Below are 17399 nucleotides of genomic sequence, written 5' to 3'. Positions count from 1 at the left end.
ACTCTCCCACTTCGATCTACATTTACATTACATTTAAGTCATTTAGCAGACGCTCTTATCCAGAGCGACTTACAAATTGGTGCATTCACCTTATGATATCCAGTGGAACAACCACTTTACAATAGTGCATCTAAATCTTTTAAGGGGGGGTTAGAAGGATTACTTTATCCTATCCTAGGTATTCCTTAAAGAGGTGGGGTTTCAGGTGTCTCCGGAAGGTGGTGATTGACTCCGCTGTCCTGGCGTCGTGAGGGAGCTTGTTCCACCATTGGGGTGCCAGAGCAGCGAACAGTTTTGACTGGGCTGAGCGGGAACTGTGCTTCCTCAGAGGTAGGGGGGCCAGCAGGCCAGAGGTGGATGAACGCAGTGCCCTTGTTTGGGTGTAGGGCCTGATCAGAGCCTGAAGGTATGGAGGTGCCGTTCCCTTCACAGCTCCGTAGGCAATCACCATGGTCTTGTAGCGGATGCGAGCTTCAACTGGAAGCCAGTGGAGAGAGCGGAGGAGCGGGGTGACGTGAGAGAACTTGGGAAGGTTGAACACCAGACGGGCTGCGGCGTTCTGGATGAGTTGTAGGGGTTTAATGGCACAGGCAGGGAGCCCAGCCAACAGCGAGTTGCAGTAATCCAGACGGGAGATGACAAGTGCCTGGATTAGGACCTGCGCCGCTTCCTGTGTGAGGCAGGGTCGTACTCTGCGAATGTTGTAGAGCATGAACCTACAGGATCGGGTCACCGCCTTGATGTTAGTGGAGAACGACAGGGTGTTGTCCAGGATCACGCCAAGGTTCTTAGCACTCTGGGAGGAGGACACAAGGGAGTTGTCAACCGTGATGGTGAGATCATGGAACGGGCAGTCCTTCCCCGGGAGGAAGAGCAGCTCCGTCTTGCCGAGGTTCAGCTTGAGCTGGTGATCCGTCATCCACACTGATATGTCTGACAGACATGCAGAGATGCGATTCGCCGCCTGGTTATCAGAAGGGGGAAAGGAGAAGATTAATAGTGTGTCGTCTGCATAGCAATGATAGGAGAGACCATGTGAGGATATGACAGAGCCAAGTGACTTGGTGTATAGCGAGAATAGGAGAGGGCCTAGAACAGAGCCCTGGGGGGCACCAGTGGTGAGAGCGCATGGTGCGGAGACAGATTCTCGCCACGCCACCTGGTAGGAGCGACCTGTCAGGTAGGACGCAATCCAAGCGTGGGCCGCGCCGGAGATGCCCAACTCGGAGAGGGTTCTAGGGATCTAGTGAGGTGGGTGTGTTGGAGTGACGCAGGGGTGTGTTGTGTGAAAGAGTGATATCGGCGTGTTGTTTGTGTGTCAGATTCAGGCAGGACACAGCACGTAACTTGCTCTCCTCTCTTCATGGGCCTCTGTCATCACGCCATTCTCTAAAGGAAAGGATCTGAATGACAAAATCCGGCTTTTTAGTTTAATTTAGTCTTTTCATCTTTATGTGGATTTTTTTTTCAAATTCTGACTACGAATGTAATTTGTTGGTCTATCAGCCATGTTTTTATGGTTCCAAAAAAAGTTTGCACAACACAGAATAGTCTATTATTATCACAACAAGATTTGAGGAGACTTTTGTAACAAAGACGATGATAATAGTATCCCAACATTATGATTAGATGTGCATTGTGTAAAATGTCTACATTCAAACAGCCCTGAAAGTCATGTGACGCTATAAAGTTGTTTACTGTCAGAGTCAACTTTCAGATACAAACAGCAGCATTTTCCTGACTCACTATTAGTTCTTGCTTACAGAAGTTGAAAATATAAAAAATAAAACAATACTTCACTTCCCTGTCTGAAATAACTCCCAACCCACCCCCCAAAACCCCAGAACCACACTCCCCATACAAACACCAGTAGATTCCATGGTAAATCTGCACAGGGTTTAATGGTTTTATTTTTTACTTTTACTCTTGAGAAGAGAAGTGAAACACTCATTGTTACCACACAGACAAGAGCAGTATACATGCGATTCCCTTCCAAGTATACTGTTTGACATCAGCAATTCTGACCTATCTAGTACAATTCATGTCTTAACACAGCGTTTGTGAACATTCGCTGGACATTGGCTAATGCTCATCGAAAAGTGAGCAACAAAAACTACACACAACCTTTGAATAAACATATTTGTAGTTTTTGTACTTCAATGCTTGAGTCTTCAGTATCTTGTTTGCTGGAGTTGATGTCTACACTGTTTGACTGGAACATTCCAGACAGAGGAATGCAGACAGCATTTCCCCTGAGCCAAGAATGGGGTAAAGAGAGGAGTAGCCTGTCTGAGAACACTATTACAACCATCTGTATAACACGTGGGTTGTGAAAATATCCCTGTCATGCACGCATATAAAGGTTAAATACACTGTTGCATGTTCATTTCTTTAATAAGACAAGTTCTAATAAATACACTCATGGACTTCGACTGGCTTTTGTGTGGCAATTATTTTACTGTTTTGTCAGATAAACAACCAGATCCACATCAACTCATCTGGACTTGATTTTGCCTCCTTCTTTCCCTCACATGTTGTCGGCCCTACAACAGTCCACATGCTCTGCTCTGTTCACCCAAATCCATCCTCATTGTTTAACCAGGACACCATTATTTCAGGTGTAAAATGTTTGCTAACCTTCATCAGAGACTGTCCCCACATTACATGAGTTTGAGGGACATTATGCAGCGAGAAAAAATGACTCTGGAAAGCATAAAATGCCCAAAAAGTACAAAACTGTAAGGCTGTGCAAAAACAAGCACCGTGTTGGCTATAGCTTTGCAAGCCAGAGAAGTTTGGTTATGTTAATTGAATAAAATAATTGTCATGCAGACACATGGCTACTTACTAACACATACGTTCTAAACATTTTGTGCCCCTCTCCTTTCTTCAGAATAAAACTGTAGGCCTACAGAAGCCCATCTTCTAGGTAGCTCGAGACAAGACGGAGTGGTGACAATTTCAGTGCACGTGAAGCCTGGATCTGAACAGAACGCGCTTACAGCTGCACACATCGTGTATGAGCCAAACTAATGGCAAAAGAAGTTCCGCTAGTAAAGACTGAGTATTTTGTATATAGATACTGTATAAAACTAGATGGTAACTTTACAAGTGAAGTTGGTGGGGCTAGCTAAAGCTCTTTAAACGTTTGTGATAGTGAAAGTGTAAGAATGTCATTTTTATTTCCCATTAAAAGTCAGTAGATTTGGTCAGAAGTTGTGGTAGTAGTGGTCAGTAGTTATGTGGTTAAGTAGTTGTGGTCAAATGTTGTTTGGATATGATTAGTAGTTAAATATGTGATCAGAAGTTGTGTGGTTGGGGTCAATAGATATGGTCAGAAGTTGTGTGGTTGGGGTCAATAGATTTGGTCAGAAGTTGTGGTAGTAGGGGTCAGTAGTTATGTGGTTAAGTAGTTGTGGTCAAATGTTGTTTGGATATGATTAGTAGATAAATATGTGATCAGAAGTTGTGTAGTCAGAAGTTGTGCGGTTGCGGTCAGAGGTTATGTGGTTGAGGTATGTAATTATGTGGTTGTGTTCAGAAGTTGTGCGGTTGAGGTCAGAAGTTGCGTGGTTGCTGTCAGAAGTTGTGCAGTTGTGGTATATAATTGTGTGGTTGTGGATACTAGATGTGGTCAGAAGTCGTGCAGTTGAGGTCAGAAGTTGTGGTGAGTAGTTACTGTATGTGGTTCAGTAGTTGTGGTCAGTAGTAGTTTGGATATGGTCAGTAGTTAAATGTGTGATCAGAAGTTGTGTGGTTGTGGTATATAATTGTGTGGTTGTCACTAGATATGGTAAGCAGTTGTGTGGTTGCTGTCAGAAGATGTGTAGAAGATGTGTAGTTGTGGTATGTAATAGTGTTAGTGGCCAAAACGGCAGCTGTTTGGGAGAGTTTGAAAAACATTCTGCGCACAGCTATGAATAGCAGAGAAGTAAACAAATATCCCATACCCTCTAACTTTTTGTCTAACATGTCAAAAATGTTATAAAATGATTTACATTTTAATGAGGGAAATAAGTATTTGACCCCTCTGCAAAACATGACTTAGTACTTGGTGGCAAAACCCTTGTTGGCAATCACAGAGGTCAGACGCTTCTTGTAGTTGGCCACCAGGATTGCACACATCTCAGGAGGGATTTTGTCCCACTCCTCTTTGCAGATCTTCTCCAAGTCATTAAGGTTTCGAGGCTGACGTTTGGCAACTCGAACCTTCAGCTCCCTCCACAGATGTTCTATGGGATTAATTAAGGTCTGGAGACTGGCTAGGCCACTCCAGGACCTTAATGTGCTTCTTCTTGAGCCACTTCTTTGTTGCCTTGGCCATGTTTTTGGGTCATTGTAATGCTGGAATACCCATCCACGACCCATTTTCAATTCCCTGGATGAGGGAAGGAGGTTCTCACCCAAGATTTGACGGTACATGGCCCCGTCCATCGTCCCTTTGATGCGGTGAAGTTGTCCTGTCCCATTAGCAGAAAATCACCCCCAAAGCATAATGTTTCCACCTCCATGTTTGACGGTGGAGATGGTATTCTTGGGGTCATAGGCAGCATTCCTCCTCCTCCAAACACGGCGAGTTGAGTTGATGTCAAAGAGCTCCATTTTGGTCTCATCTGACCACAACACTTTTACCAGTTGTCCTCTGAGTAATTCAGATGTTCATTGGCAAACTTCAGACGGGCAGGGATATGTATTCTTGAGCAGGGGGACCTCGCGGGTGCTGCAGGATTTCAGTCCTTCACGGCATAGTGTGTTACCAATTGTTTTCTTGGTGACTATGGTCCCAGCTGCCTTGAGATCATTGACAAGATCCTCCCGTGTAGTTCTGGGCTGATTCCTCACCGTTCTCATGATCATTGCAACTCCACGAGGTGAGATCTTGCATGGAGCCCCAGGCCGAGGGATATTGACAGTTCTTTTGTGTTTCTTCCATTTGCGAATAATCGCACCAAATGTTGTCACCTTCTCACCAAGCTGCTTGGCGATGGTCTTGTAGCCCATTCCAGCCTTGTGTAGATCTACAATCTTGTCCCTGACATCCTTGGAGAGCTCTTTGGTCTTGGCCATGGTGGAGAGTTTGGAATCTGATTGATTGATTGCTTCTGTGGCCAGGTGTCTTTTTTACAGGTAACAAGCTGCGGTTAGGAGAACTCCCTTTAAGAGTGTGCTCCTAATCTCAGCTAGTTACCTGTATAAAAGACACCTGGCAGCCAGAAATCTTTCTGATTGAGAGGGGGTCAAATACTTATTTCCCTCATTAAAATGCTAATCAATTTATAACATTTCTGGCATGCGTTTTTCTGGATATTGTTGTTGTTATTCTGTCTCTCACTGTTCAAATAAACCTACCATTAAAATTATAGACTGATCCTTTTTTAGTCAGTGGGCAAACGTACAAAATCAGCAGGGGATCAAATACTTTTTTCCCCCACTGTACACTAAGTTGACTGTGCCTTTAAACAGCTTGGAAAATTCAAGAAAATTATGTCATGGCTTTAGAAGCTTCTGATACGCTAATTGACATCATTTGAGTCAATTGGAGGTGTACCTGTGGATGTATTTCAAGGCCTACCTTCAAACTCAGTGCCTCTTTGCTTGACATCATGGGAAAATCAAAAGAAATCAGCCAAGACCCCAGAAAAGAAATTGTAGACCTCCACAAGTCTGGTTCATCCTTGGGAGCAATTTCCAAATGCCTGAAGGTCCCACATTCATCTGTACAAACAATAGTATGCAAGTATAAACACCATGGGACCACACAGCCGTCAATACCGCTCAGGAAGGAGACGCGTTCTGTCTCTGAGATGAACGTACTTTGGTGCGAAAAGTGCAAATCAATCCCAGAACAACAGGATAGGACCTTGTGAAGATGCTTGAGGAAACAGGTACAAAAGTATCTGTATCCGCAGTAAAACATGTCCTAACCTGAAAGGCCACTTAGCAAGGAAGAAGCCACTGCTCCAAAACCGCCGTAAAAAAGCCAGACTACGGTTTGCAACTGCACATGGGGACAAAGATCGTACTTTTTGGAGAAATGTCCTCTGGTCTGATGAAACAAAAATAGAACTGTTTGGCCATAATGACCATCGTTATGTTTGGAGTAAAAAGGGGGAGGCTTGCAAGCCGAAGTACACCATCCCAACCGTGAAGCACGGGGGTGGCAGCATCATGTTGTGGGGGTGCATTGCTGCAAGATGGACTGGTACACTTCACAAAATAGATGGCATCATGAGGGAGGAAAGTTATGTGGATATATTGAAGCAACATCTCAAGACATCAGTCAGGAAGTTAAAGCTTGGTGTAACTAGGGTCGTATGAAGGGGACCAAGGCGCAGCGTGTAAAGTGCTCATATTTCTTTTAATGACGACACTTAAACAAAAATAACAAAAACGACAGCCAACAGTTCCGTCAGGTACATGAACAACACGGAAAACAACTACCCACAACCCCAAAGGAAAAACAGGCTGCCTAAGTATGGCTTCCAATCAGAGACAACGAAAGACACCTGCCTCTGATTGGAAACCATGCCTGGCCGAACATGAAAACCAACACATAGAAATAGATAACTAGAACAAACCCACATAGAAACAGAAAACCCAAAATACATACAAAACAAAACCCCCTGCCACGCCCTGACCATTCTACTATGGCAAACGACCTCTTTCACTGGTCAGGACGTGACACTTGGTCGCAAATGGGTCTTCCAAATGGACAATGACCCCAAGCATACATCCAAAGTTGGGGCAAAATGGCTTAAGGACAACAAAGTCAAGGTATTGGAGTGGCCATCACAAAGCCCTGACCTCAAGCCTATAGAAAATGTGTGGGCAGAACTGAAAAAGTGTGTGCGAGCAAGGAGGGCCAGTTACACCAGCTCTGTCAGGAGGAATGGGGCAAAATTCACCTAACTTATTGTGGGAAGCTTGTGGAAGGCAACCTGAAATGTTTGACCCAAGTTAAACAATTTAAAGGCAATGCTACCAAATACTAATTGAATGTATGTAAACTTGTGACTCACTGGGAATGTGATGAAAGAAAGAAAAGCGGAAATAAGTCATTCTCTCTACTATTATTCTGACATTTCACATTCTTAAAATAAAGTGATGATCCTAACTGACCTAAGACAGGGCATTTTTACTAGGATTAAATGTCAGGAATGTTATGTTTATTTTCTTGGACCTCATGTAGGTATTTATTTCTGTATCTTATTGCTGTAGTTGTGGTAAATTAAGTGACTGAAAGTCAATTACATTTTGACAATGTAAATGAAAATGTCAATGACGTCTGTGACTCCACCGACCCTGTGGTGTGACAGCAAGACAAGGCTATTGGCCTGAAACCTGTGCTTTTAATCATGCTGTGTGGATGAATGTTTGCTTCCCAGCAGGAATTACTCCAAAAGTAGCCTTTATTCTGAATGACTCTTTAGCCATTACTAATGTAAATGGTACTTAGCCTAACATAAAATATGTAAATAATTTACCATCCAGCACAAGAGTACAAAATGTCACTTCTAGTGTTTAGTGTTGTTTTGATCCCAAATTGGCAATGAAATTTGAATAATCTGATTATAATCCCCATTACAGGTAATCCATTACTACCCGACCTGCTCAGCTCCAGAAGACCCAAGTAAGGGCCTCCAGCCCTCTCGGAAGCGGAGAAGCTTGCCCACGTGCAGGCTCTCCATACCCAGGGTCTCCGTCATCATGCTGGGCTCAACTGTGTACAACAGATCCCCGTCAATCTGCTCCCTCTCGAAGGCCTGGCAGTACTGGTCCAAGTTGAGCAGTCGCAGGCAGGAGCACACCTGTGCCACACTCAGGTCCCGTAGATTAGAGGGCACCTCTGCTAAGGAGCAGAAGAGTGGGTGCCATGAGCCGCCAGAGTAGGACTGGGAATTGTTCTCCAATGATGGAGAAAGGGGTGGAAGTTTGTGTCTAGCTATTTGTAAATATTGTGGTTTAGGGGGTAGAGGTGGGGGTCTTGCTGCTTTTCTCTGTAAAGTAGGAGGCTCGGTTGTCTCAAAGTCAAGGTGCTGGTAGAGGTAGATTTCATCACCCTGGTTCTTCAGGCTCATGTAGATTGGCTTCACCTCCATGTATTCGTGACCCTTTTCAATCAACTGTTGCTTATTCAAAATGGTGATATCTGAAGAGGCAGACTAGGTTTTAGTTATTTTGAACATTTATATCTATCAATGCCAATTAGGATATTTATGTGCTACAACATCTCTAAAAGGAATAGTGAGGTCACAAAAATCTATGTTCTGATAGCACAATACAGGAGTCCCACAGGGATTTGTACCTGGTCCCCTCCATTTTACATTTCTGATTTCTCAAATGCAAGGAGACGTGCAGCATCCTGCATCAATTCTTGCTTCATTGATAGTGTATGTTGACTATGTGGCAAACTAAATTTCTCTAAAACTGAGAAAACCAGTTTAATCCCTGCCTCTTCAACTGTGCCACGCTCACACCAAACAGGCATAGAAGTCTCCTTGTACATTATATTGGAAATCAGAACAAAATTAAAGAGGACTGAGTACAAATTCCTGTGTGACTCCTCTGGGTCTGCTGTAGTGTGGTGTATTGCTGATCCACACTTAGTAAATTGTCAACCACTATAAACGTTCTAAGGTGAGGTATGTGGTCACTCACCAAAGGGAGGTGTAATGTGACAATACTTTTTTCATGCAGAGTGCTGCGGTGTACCTTGAAAGATGAAAAGGTTCCTGAGGGCCAGTTCATCGATCTGCCCCCCCAATGTAGCACAGGCGTCCTCGAACTGGCCCTGATCGAGTCCCTCCATCCCCTCTGCCAGTGCAATACGCACCTCCTTCATATACATGGGCAGCACCAGAGGAGTGTGTCTGGAGAGAAATCCTGCATAACAACAACACATAATGAATAAACTGAATAGATGAAAAGGTTACATATTTTCAAATGCAAAGTTCTCACTATTTGTGGTAAAAGGCTATATGACAAACACATATTTGAGGTCACCATACAAATTACCTACTGTAACATTCAGAGCAGGTTTCAATTAATGATAAATCCGATTTCTTGAAAAATAATGCAATCCATGAATACCTTTGCTGCTGAAAGGAAACCCAATTAAGAACTGCTCCTCATAGGTGCGTGTGATTGTCAGTGTGTCCAGCCTATGACCTGATAGCCACGGCAGGACGAGTGGCATTATTGGTTGGATGATGACTGGCAGTGGGTTGGACTCCAAAATAGCCTGAAGACTGATTGGTGGTCCTATGGGTGATTGCCAAAAAGACCCATTTTGCAATGGTGACTAAGCAGAGTGTTTGAAAAGAGGTTGTAGATTCACCTCACTTAACTGTGCAACTCACCTTCTCGTCTATCATTTCGGATTATGTAGAAGCCTACAGTGGAGATGGTGACAGGTAGGGACAGGACTTTCCCATGTTTGCTCTCAAACACTGCTCTCTGCTGGCAGAGCAGGGAGTGGACCATGATGTGCTTTGGAAAGTTGGGGTGGGAGGTGATAAAAACATAAACATGAACCACATAAGAGCTGCACTTAATTTCAAGCGGTAATAATACATGACATGTTGAAAGCACCAAGCTGTCTGTTTAAACGACTAGCACACAGCTCAGACACCCATGCATACCCCACAAGACATGCCACCAGAGGTCTCTTCACAGTCCCCAAGTCCAGAACAGACTATGGGAGGCGCACAGTACTACATAGAGCCATGACTGTATGGAACTCAATTCCACATAGGGTAACTAATGAAAGAAATAGAATCAGAAAAATAAAATAAAAAGATAAAAATACACATTGAACAGCGGGGGCCGTGAAGCAACACAAACATAGGCACAGACACATGCATAAACACACATGATAACATACGCACCATACACACACGTACACATGGATTTTGTGTTGTAGATATGTGGTAGTGGAGTATGGGCCTGAGGCCTGAATTTTGTAATGAATGTATTGTAATGTTTTTAAAATTGTGTAACTGCCTACATTTTCCCGGACCCCAGGAACAGTAGCTGCTGCCAAGACAGCAGCTAATGGGGAACCATAATAAATACAAATACAATTACAAAATACATGACTGAGTGAGTGGAGAGATTCTTTCATATACTCTCATAAGAAAAGGCTTTGCAAATCAGAACACTTGAAAAATACTGATTCGGTCGATAAAAGACAGGCTTCTTTTCAAAGTTTACAAACCTACAGCGCAGTACTACAATACAGTCCATTTTTAGAACGATAAAGTATTAAGAGACATTCATTATTTGAACCTCTAACCACTGTGCTAAAATAGCTTCAGGCAGTTGATAATATCACTAGGTATCAAAGGAAAGAAATCCCACTCACTGTGCTTGAGCTGACACTGTCCAGTTCCTGTTGTCCAAGAAAGCCCACCGTCACATTGATGATCTTAGGAAAGGAGTCCTTGAATTTTTCAGCAAACTCTCCAAGATTGTATTCTTGACGTCCCCAGTGTAGTTTGCTAGTGTCCATGTTCATTTTTGCAATTGGAGGAAGTGGAATGTTCAGGAAGGTTAGCAAATGATTAAACAACAGCTTTCCCAGCCCCATTTCCTTGTAACCTTTGAAATTTTAAATACCTATGTAGCCCTACACTGTAGATAAACAACACACTCAGCAATGCTTTGTCAATCATTAATGGTATCTACAACGCACACAGTGCCTTCAGAAAGTATTCATTCCCCTTGGCTTATTCCCCATTTTGTTGTGTTTCAGCCTGAATTCAAAATTGATTAAATATATTTATTTTCTCACCCATCTACACACAATATTCCATATTCCATATTCCATAATGAAAAAGTGAAAATATGTTTTTTGAAACATTTTCAAAAAATAATATATATACCGTATATCTCATTTACATAAGTATTCACACCCTACTTTGAAGCACCTTTGCCAGCGATTATAGCTGTCTTTCTGAGTAAGTCTCAAAGAGCTTTCCACACCTGGATTGTGCAACATTTGCCTATTATTCTTTTCAAAATTCTTCAAGCTCTGTCAAATTGGTTATTGATCATTGCTAGACAACCATTTTCAGGTCTTGCCATAGATTTTCAAGTAGATTTAAGTCAAAACTGTAACTCGGCCACTCAGGAACATTCACTGTCTTCTTGGTAAGCAACTCCAGTGTAGATTTGGCCTTGTGTTTTACATTGTTGCCCTGCTGAAAGGTGAATTAATCTCCCAGTGTCTGGTGGAAAGCAGACTGAACCAAGGTTTCCTATCGAGTTTTTGCATGTGCTTAGCTCCATTCCGTTTATTTTTTAACCTGAATAACTCCCCAGTCCTTCACGATTACAAGCATACCCATAACATGATGCAGCCACCACTACACTTGAACATATGGAGAGTGGTACTCAATAATATGTTGTATTACTTAAGTGCCTTGTTGCAAACAGGATGCACGTTTTGGAATACTTTTAGTCTGTACAGGCTTCCTTCTTTCCACTCTGTCAATTAGGTTAGTATTGTGGAGTAACTATAATGTTGTTGATCCATCTTCAGTTTTCTCATATCACAGCCATTAAACTCCGTTCACTGTTTTAAAGTCACCATTGACCTAATGGTGAAATCTCTGAGCGGTTTCCTTCCTCTCCGACAACTGAGTTAGGAAGGACGCCTGTATCTTTGTAGTGACTGGGTGTATTGATACACCATCCAAAGTGTAATTAATAACTTCACCATACTCAAAGGGATATTCAAAGTCTGCTTTTTTGTTTTTGCCCATCTAACAATAGGTGCCCTTCTTTGCTAGGCATTGTACAACCTCTCTGGTCTTTGTAGTTGAATCTGTTTTTGAAATTCACTGCAAATAGTCTGGGTAGCCATTTGAATAGCTGTTCAGGAGTCTTATGGCTTGGGGGTAGAAGCTGTTAAGAAGCCTTTTGGACCTAGACTTGGCACTCTGGTACCGCTTGCCATGTGGTAGCTGAGAGAACAGTCTATGACTAGGGTGGCTGGAGAGGTCCTGGATGGCAGGAAGCTTGGCCCCAGTGATGTACTGGGCCATACGCACTACCCTGTGTAGTGCCTTGCTGTTGAGGCCGAGCAGTTGCCATACCAGGCAGTGATGCAACCAGTCAGGATGTTCTCGATGGTGCAGCTGTAGAACTTTTTGAGGATCTGAGGACCCATGCCAAATCTTTTCAGTCTCCTGAGGGGGAATAGGCTTTGTTGTGCCCTCTTCACGACTGTCTTGGTGTGTTTGGACCATGATAGTTTGTTGGTGATGTGGACACCAAGGAACTTGAAGCTCTCAACCTGTTCAACTACAGCCCCGTTGATGAGAATGGGGGCGTGCTCGGTCCTCCTTTTCCTGTAGTCCACAATCATCTCCTTTGTCTTGATCACGTTGAGGGAGAGGTTGTTATCCTGGCACCACACGCCCAGGTCTCTGACCTTTGCCCTAGTCTGAGGTCCTGAACACTCTGGAGCAGGTTTTCATCAAGGATCTCTATGTACTTTGCTCCATTTATCTTTCCCTTGATCCTGACTAGTCTCCCAGTCCCTGCCGCTGAAAAACAACCCCATGCTTCACCGTAGGGATGGTGCCAGATTTCCTCCAGACGTGACGCTTGGCATTCAGGCCAAAGAGTTCAATCTTGGTTTCATCAGACCAGAGAAACTTGTTTCTCATGGTCTGAGAGTTCTTTAGGTGCCTTTTGACAAACTCCAAGCAGGCTGTCATGAGCCTTTTACTGAGAAGTGTCTTCCATCTGGCCACTCTATCATAATGGCCTGATTGTTGGAGTGCTGCAGAGATTGTTGCCCTTCTGGAAGGTTCTCCCATCTCCACAGAGGAACTCTGGAGCTCTGTCAGAGTGGCCCTCGGGTTCTTGGTCACCTCCCTGACCAAAGCCCTTCTCCCCTGATTGCTCAATTTGTCCGTGCGGCCAGTTCTAGGAAGAGTCTTGGTGGTTCCAAACTTCTTCCATTTACTAAGAATAATGGAGGCCACTGTGCTCTTGAGTACCTTCAATGCCGCAGTTATTATTTTCTACCCTTCCCCAGATCTGTGCCTCAACACAATCCTGTCTCAAAGCACTATGAACAATTCCTTCGACCTCATGGCTTGGTTTTTGCTCTGAAATGCATTGTCAACTGTGGAACCTTTTATAGACAGGTGTGTGCCGTTCCAAATCATGTCCAATCAATTGAATTTACTACAGGTGTAGTAAATCAAGTTGTAGAAACATATCAATGATGATCAATGGAAACAGGATGGACCTTTGCTCAATTTCTAGTCTCATAGCAAAGGGTCTGAATACTTATGTAAACAAGGTATTTCTGTTTTCTTATTTTTAATACAAACATTTCTAAAAACCTGTTTTTGCTTGGTCATTATGTGGTATTGTGTGTAGATTGATGAGTTTTTTATTTATTTAATCAATTTTAGAATAAGGCTGTAGCGTGACAAAATCTGGAAAAAGTCAAGGGGTCTGAATACTTTCCAAATGCACTGGTTTGAAGCACCAGGCAAATAAATAATTGTAATATTCTTCGTCTCCAGAACTCTCGAGTCCTTTAGCCTCTTAAGGCGCCCTGTCATACTATCAGTGAGCCATCCCATGTAAGTAGCTAAAAACCTGCCAACTGTTCCCAAACTTTACTATTTGACCTTAATGACCTGCACCGCTACTTAGCAGGATGAATTCAACCAATGCAGAGTGCTATGTTAATGCCTGATACCAAGACCTCTGACTGTGAAAAGTGATGAAATACTTTTCATTGCTGGTGCTGTCAGGACTATGTAATCTGGAAAGTAATGCTGCATCTGAAGGGGGAGATGTGCTTCAGCATTAAGCCCAGGGCCGGCCCGCTCATTAGGCAGGGTTAAGCGGCCGCCTATGGCGACAGATTGACAAGGGCAGCGTTTTCTGATCTAAACTGACCAAGATGCACCTCCAACAACACATAAAACATCACATAATTCTGCCCCAAAATAATGACATTTTCTCTCAGCCAGTGGCATATGGGCTTTTTATGTGTGCGCCGATGCTGCCCTGTAATAAGCAGTGCCCACTTTGTCAAATTTACCCTTATAATATCTTGTCCATTCCCCTGGCGCCTCTCCAGTGTGCTGTTGGAGAGATGCATCACCGCAGCACTCCACCAACATTCCGTAAAAAGAATTATCTAACATAAATCATGTAGCAGATATAGCATATGGTTGAAAGAGTATGTGGTATTTTCTGTAGCATACAGGCTGGAGATAAAATGTGTGACAATGTAATGAGACAGAAACTTTCTACATCATGCTCGTTTCTCCGATCAAATTACCTAACCTAAATTGCGCCCAATCAAAAAAGAAATGCGCTGACATGTTAACAAACAACATATCCTAAAAACAGTACAGGTCAAAGTAAATGGAACAATATGGAATGGACAATCAGGCCACTCACAACGGATGTCTATGAGTTTCATCCCATTGGCTAAATTGTCATGATCAGTGGTTTCAAGTTTGCGTCCGTCAATTTTTGACAAGTTGATCATAGCGAAAAAGAAAATACTTCTGCATTTCCCACTGTGTAAACACATTGCAAATAAGCTCAGGATAACTCCTTCTGATAAAGTTGGATAGCTGATATGCAGAGGTTAAATAGCCATTTAATTAGTCACAGGAATGAGGACTAATAAAGCCAATGCAACGGCCTGTTTTACAAACGGTGGACCTACCATATGGATGGGCATTCATAAGATTCCATTGCAGCCTAAATGGTAGGCTACACCCCAGTAAGCACGGACCGACACCGACGTCTTTTGGACGTCTTTCTTTGGTCCTGTCCTGACCGTCCGTCTTTTTTTGGTGTTTTACAAATGGTAGGCATACCACAAAAATGGGCATTCCTAAAATTACATTTCAGCTGACACTGTAGGCTATATCTCAGTAAGCATGGACCGACGCTGATGGCTTTTGGACGTCTTTTTTTGGTCCTGTCCGGACTGGACGTCCACGGACATTGGTTTTTGGTCAGGTCTGGACCAAATCTGAACTAATCATAGACGTCTATGTTTGGTTCATATTTTGTCCGGTCTGGACCAGCCTTGATTTGGCCCAAACATATATGTCTAAAAATGCTCATTCAGAACCGAAAATTAACCTGATTTCAACGTCCGGAAAGGACGTCTTTTCACCTTTCATTCAAAACCTAAATTTAACCTAACTTCAACATCTATAAAACGTATTTTAGACATCTTTCCAACATCATTTTACTTACTGGGACTTTTCTATATTAGCAGGGGCATCATTTTTTTTTGTCTTGCCTAGGGCGCAGAACAGCCAGGACCGGCTCTGCATGAGACAGAATGCTTGCTCTGTCCAGACAGTGAGCAAAGCAAATTTGACTAACGTGACTAATGCATGACTGGAGAGAGGAGAGCTAGGTGAGTGGTGAGATGTATATATTTTAGTCCTAAAATCATGTGCTGGATCTTTTAAAAAGTTATTAATGTGCGAGAGATATGTTACATCATGCAACGAGTCAGCCTTACATGATGAGTAACCATGCTGGAACTCATAGATTGAAATCTACTACTAGGTAATTTAATGTTTGTTCAGATGCCCCATTCCTTTTTTCCTAATAACCATTGCAAACACATAATGCAAAGACAAACTCTGTCTTTGTGTACCATTGTATGATATTTTCACCCACTTGGAGGAATATATGTAAATATATATGTCTATATGTAAATATCAAACGGGACATCATGGTTTAAATCTCATGCCCTCGCAAAATCAATATTGGCATTAGGGCAGCACAGCACGTGAAACAAAACTTCCCATGGGGCTACACGTGCAGGATATGAGAGTAAGCGTGTGGGTGTAGAGGGTGTGGTGTGAGGGTTCTGCATAACGGAAGGGTACTCAGAAAGTCAAAGATTAAATATATCTGTAAGATCAAGCAGAAGCTAATGAATCAGTGAGGAAATAATGAGGCAAGTCTCCCACTCAGAGAAAGCGGTTTCAACTGGGAATTAGCTTCAAAGGGCTATGCACACACACTGGTGGAAAGAAGACCGACGATTTGATGAAAGCACAGCAGAGAGAGATTTTATTTGGTCTCCATTCAGACTACTTTACAGTTCTGCTTGACCGGAAGGAACATCAAACTGCTGGCCTGACCCTCAACTTAGAAAGCACTGGGATATCAGATAAAACTTTGACAACTTTGGAGAGAAGGAGAATTTTCAACAAGGTGGTTCATCTAGGGGCAATCAGCAGTTGCTACATCAATTTTTGGACTTAATTAGATGTACACATTGATTCTTGAAGAATAAAACATATAAATACCTCATGAGCTTAGTTCAACTGTCGTTCCCCGTCAGAACCTAAAATATAAGCTTGTTTTACTCCAATGTTTGTAAACAAAGTAAATGTAAACAAACACTGTAAAGCCTAAAACTATAATTGTGATATCATGGATCGTTCCATATGCATAAAAAGCTTATTTCTCCCAGAGTTTGTCCACAAATGAGTTTACATCCATGTTAGTGAGCATTTCTCCTTTGCCAAGATAATCCACCCACCTGACAGGTTTGGCATATCAAGAAGCTGATGTAACAGCATGATCATTACACAGGTGCACGTTGTGCTGGGGACAATAAAAGGCCACTCTAAAATATGCAGTTTTGTCACACAACACAATGCCACAGATGTCTCAAGTTTTGAGGGAACGTGCAATTGGCATGCTGACTGCAAGAATGTCCACCAGAGCTGTTGCAATAGACAGCGTGTATGGCGTCGTGTGGGCGAGCAGTTTGCTGATGTCAATTTTGCGAACAGAGTGCCCCATGGTTATGGGGTTATGGTATGGGCAGGCATAAGCTACGGATAACAAACACAATTACATTTTATCGATGGCAATTTGAATGCACAGAGATACCGTGACGAGATCCTGAGGCCCATTGTCGTGCCATTCATCCGCCGCCATCACCTCATGTTTCAGCATGATAATGCACACCCCATGTCGCAAGGATCTTCACACAATTCCTGGAAGCTGAAAATGTCCCAGTTCTTCCATGGCCTGCATACTCACCAGACACATCACCCACTGAACATTTTTGGGATGCTCTGGATTGACGATGTGGTCGACAGCGTGTTCCAGTTCCCGCCAATATCCAGCAACTTCACACAGCCATTGAAGAGGAGTGGGACAACATTCCACAAGCCACAATCAACAGCCTGATCAACTCTATGCGAAGGAGATGTGTCGCGCTGCATGAGGCAAATGGTGGTCACACCAGATACTGACTGGTTTTCTGACCCACGCCCCTACCTTTTTTTTAAGGTATCTGTGACCAACAGAAGCATATCTGTATTCCCAGTCATGTGAAATTGATAGATCAGGGCCTAATGAATTTA

The 17399-nt window shown here is 43.0% G+C and overlaps 1 protein-coding gene across 2 annotated transcripts; it reads right to left on the bottom strand.

The window, feature by feature from the left end:
* Nucleotides 1–6339: 6339 nt before the first annotated feature.
* Nucleotides 6340–10609, bottom strand: LOC106561288 (uncharacterized). 2 transcript variants are annotated; one of them, XM_014125074.3, is made up of 5 exons: nt 10364–10609; nt 9360–9489; nt 9091–9261; nt 8713–8883; nt 6340–8149 (listed from the first exon to the last, which is right to left on the bottom strand). In XM_014125074.3, the coding sequence occupies exons 1-5, from the start codon at nt 10586–10588 to the stop codon at nt 7599–7601; spliced, it is 1248 nt and encodes a 415-aa protein (XP_013980549.1). In that variant the 5' UTR covers nt 10589–10609; the 3' UTR covers nt 6340–7598. The 2 variants fall into 2 exon arrangements, with proteins under 2 accessions (XP_013980549.1, XP_013980550.1); XM_014125075.3 differs by lacking the exon at nt 9091–9261.
* Between the last annotated feature and the right edge of the window lie 6790 nt (nt 10610–17399).

The sequence above is a fragment of the Salmo salar genome, chromosome 10 (genome assembly GCF_965601325.2).
Source record: "Salmo salar chromosome 10, fSalSal1, whole genome shotgun sequence".
NCBI classification, from domain to species: domain Eukaryota; kingdom Metazoa; phylum Chordata; class Actinopteri; order Salmoniformes; family Salmonidae; genus Salmo; species Salmo salar.
Note: the sequence above shows the minus strand (reverse complement) of the source record. Positions and strands in the feature narration are given on the sequence as shown.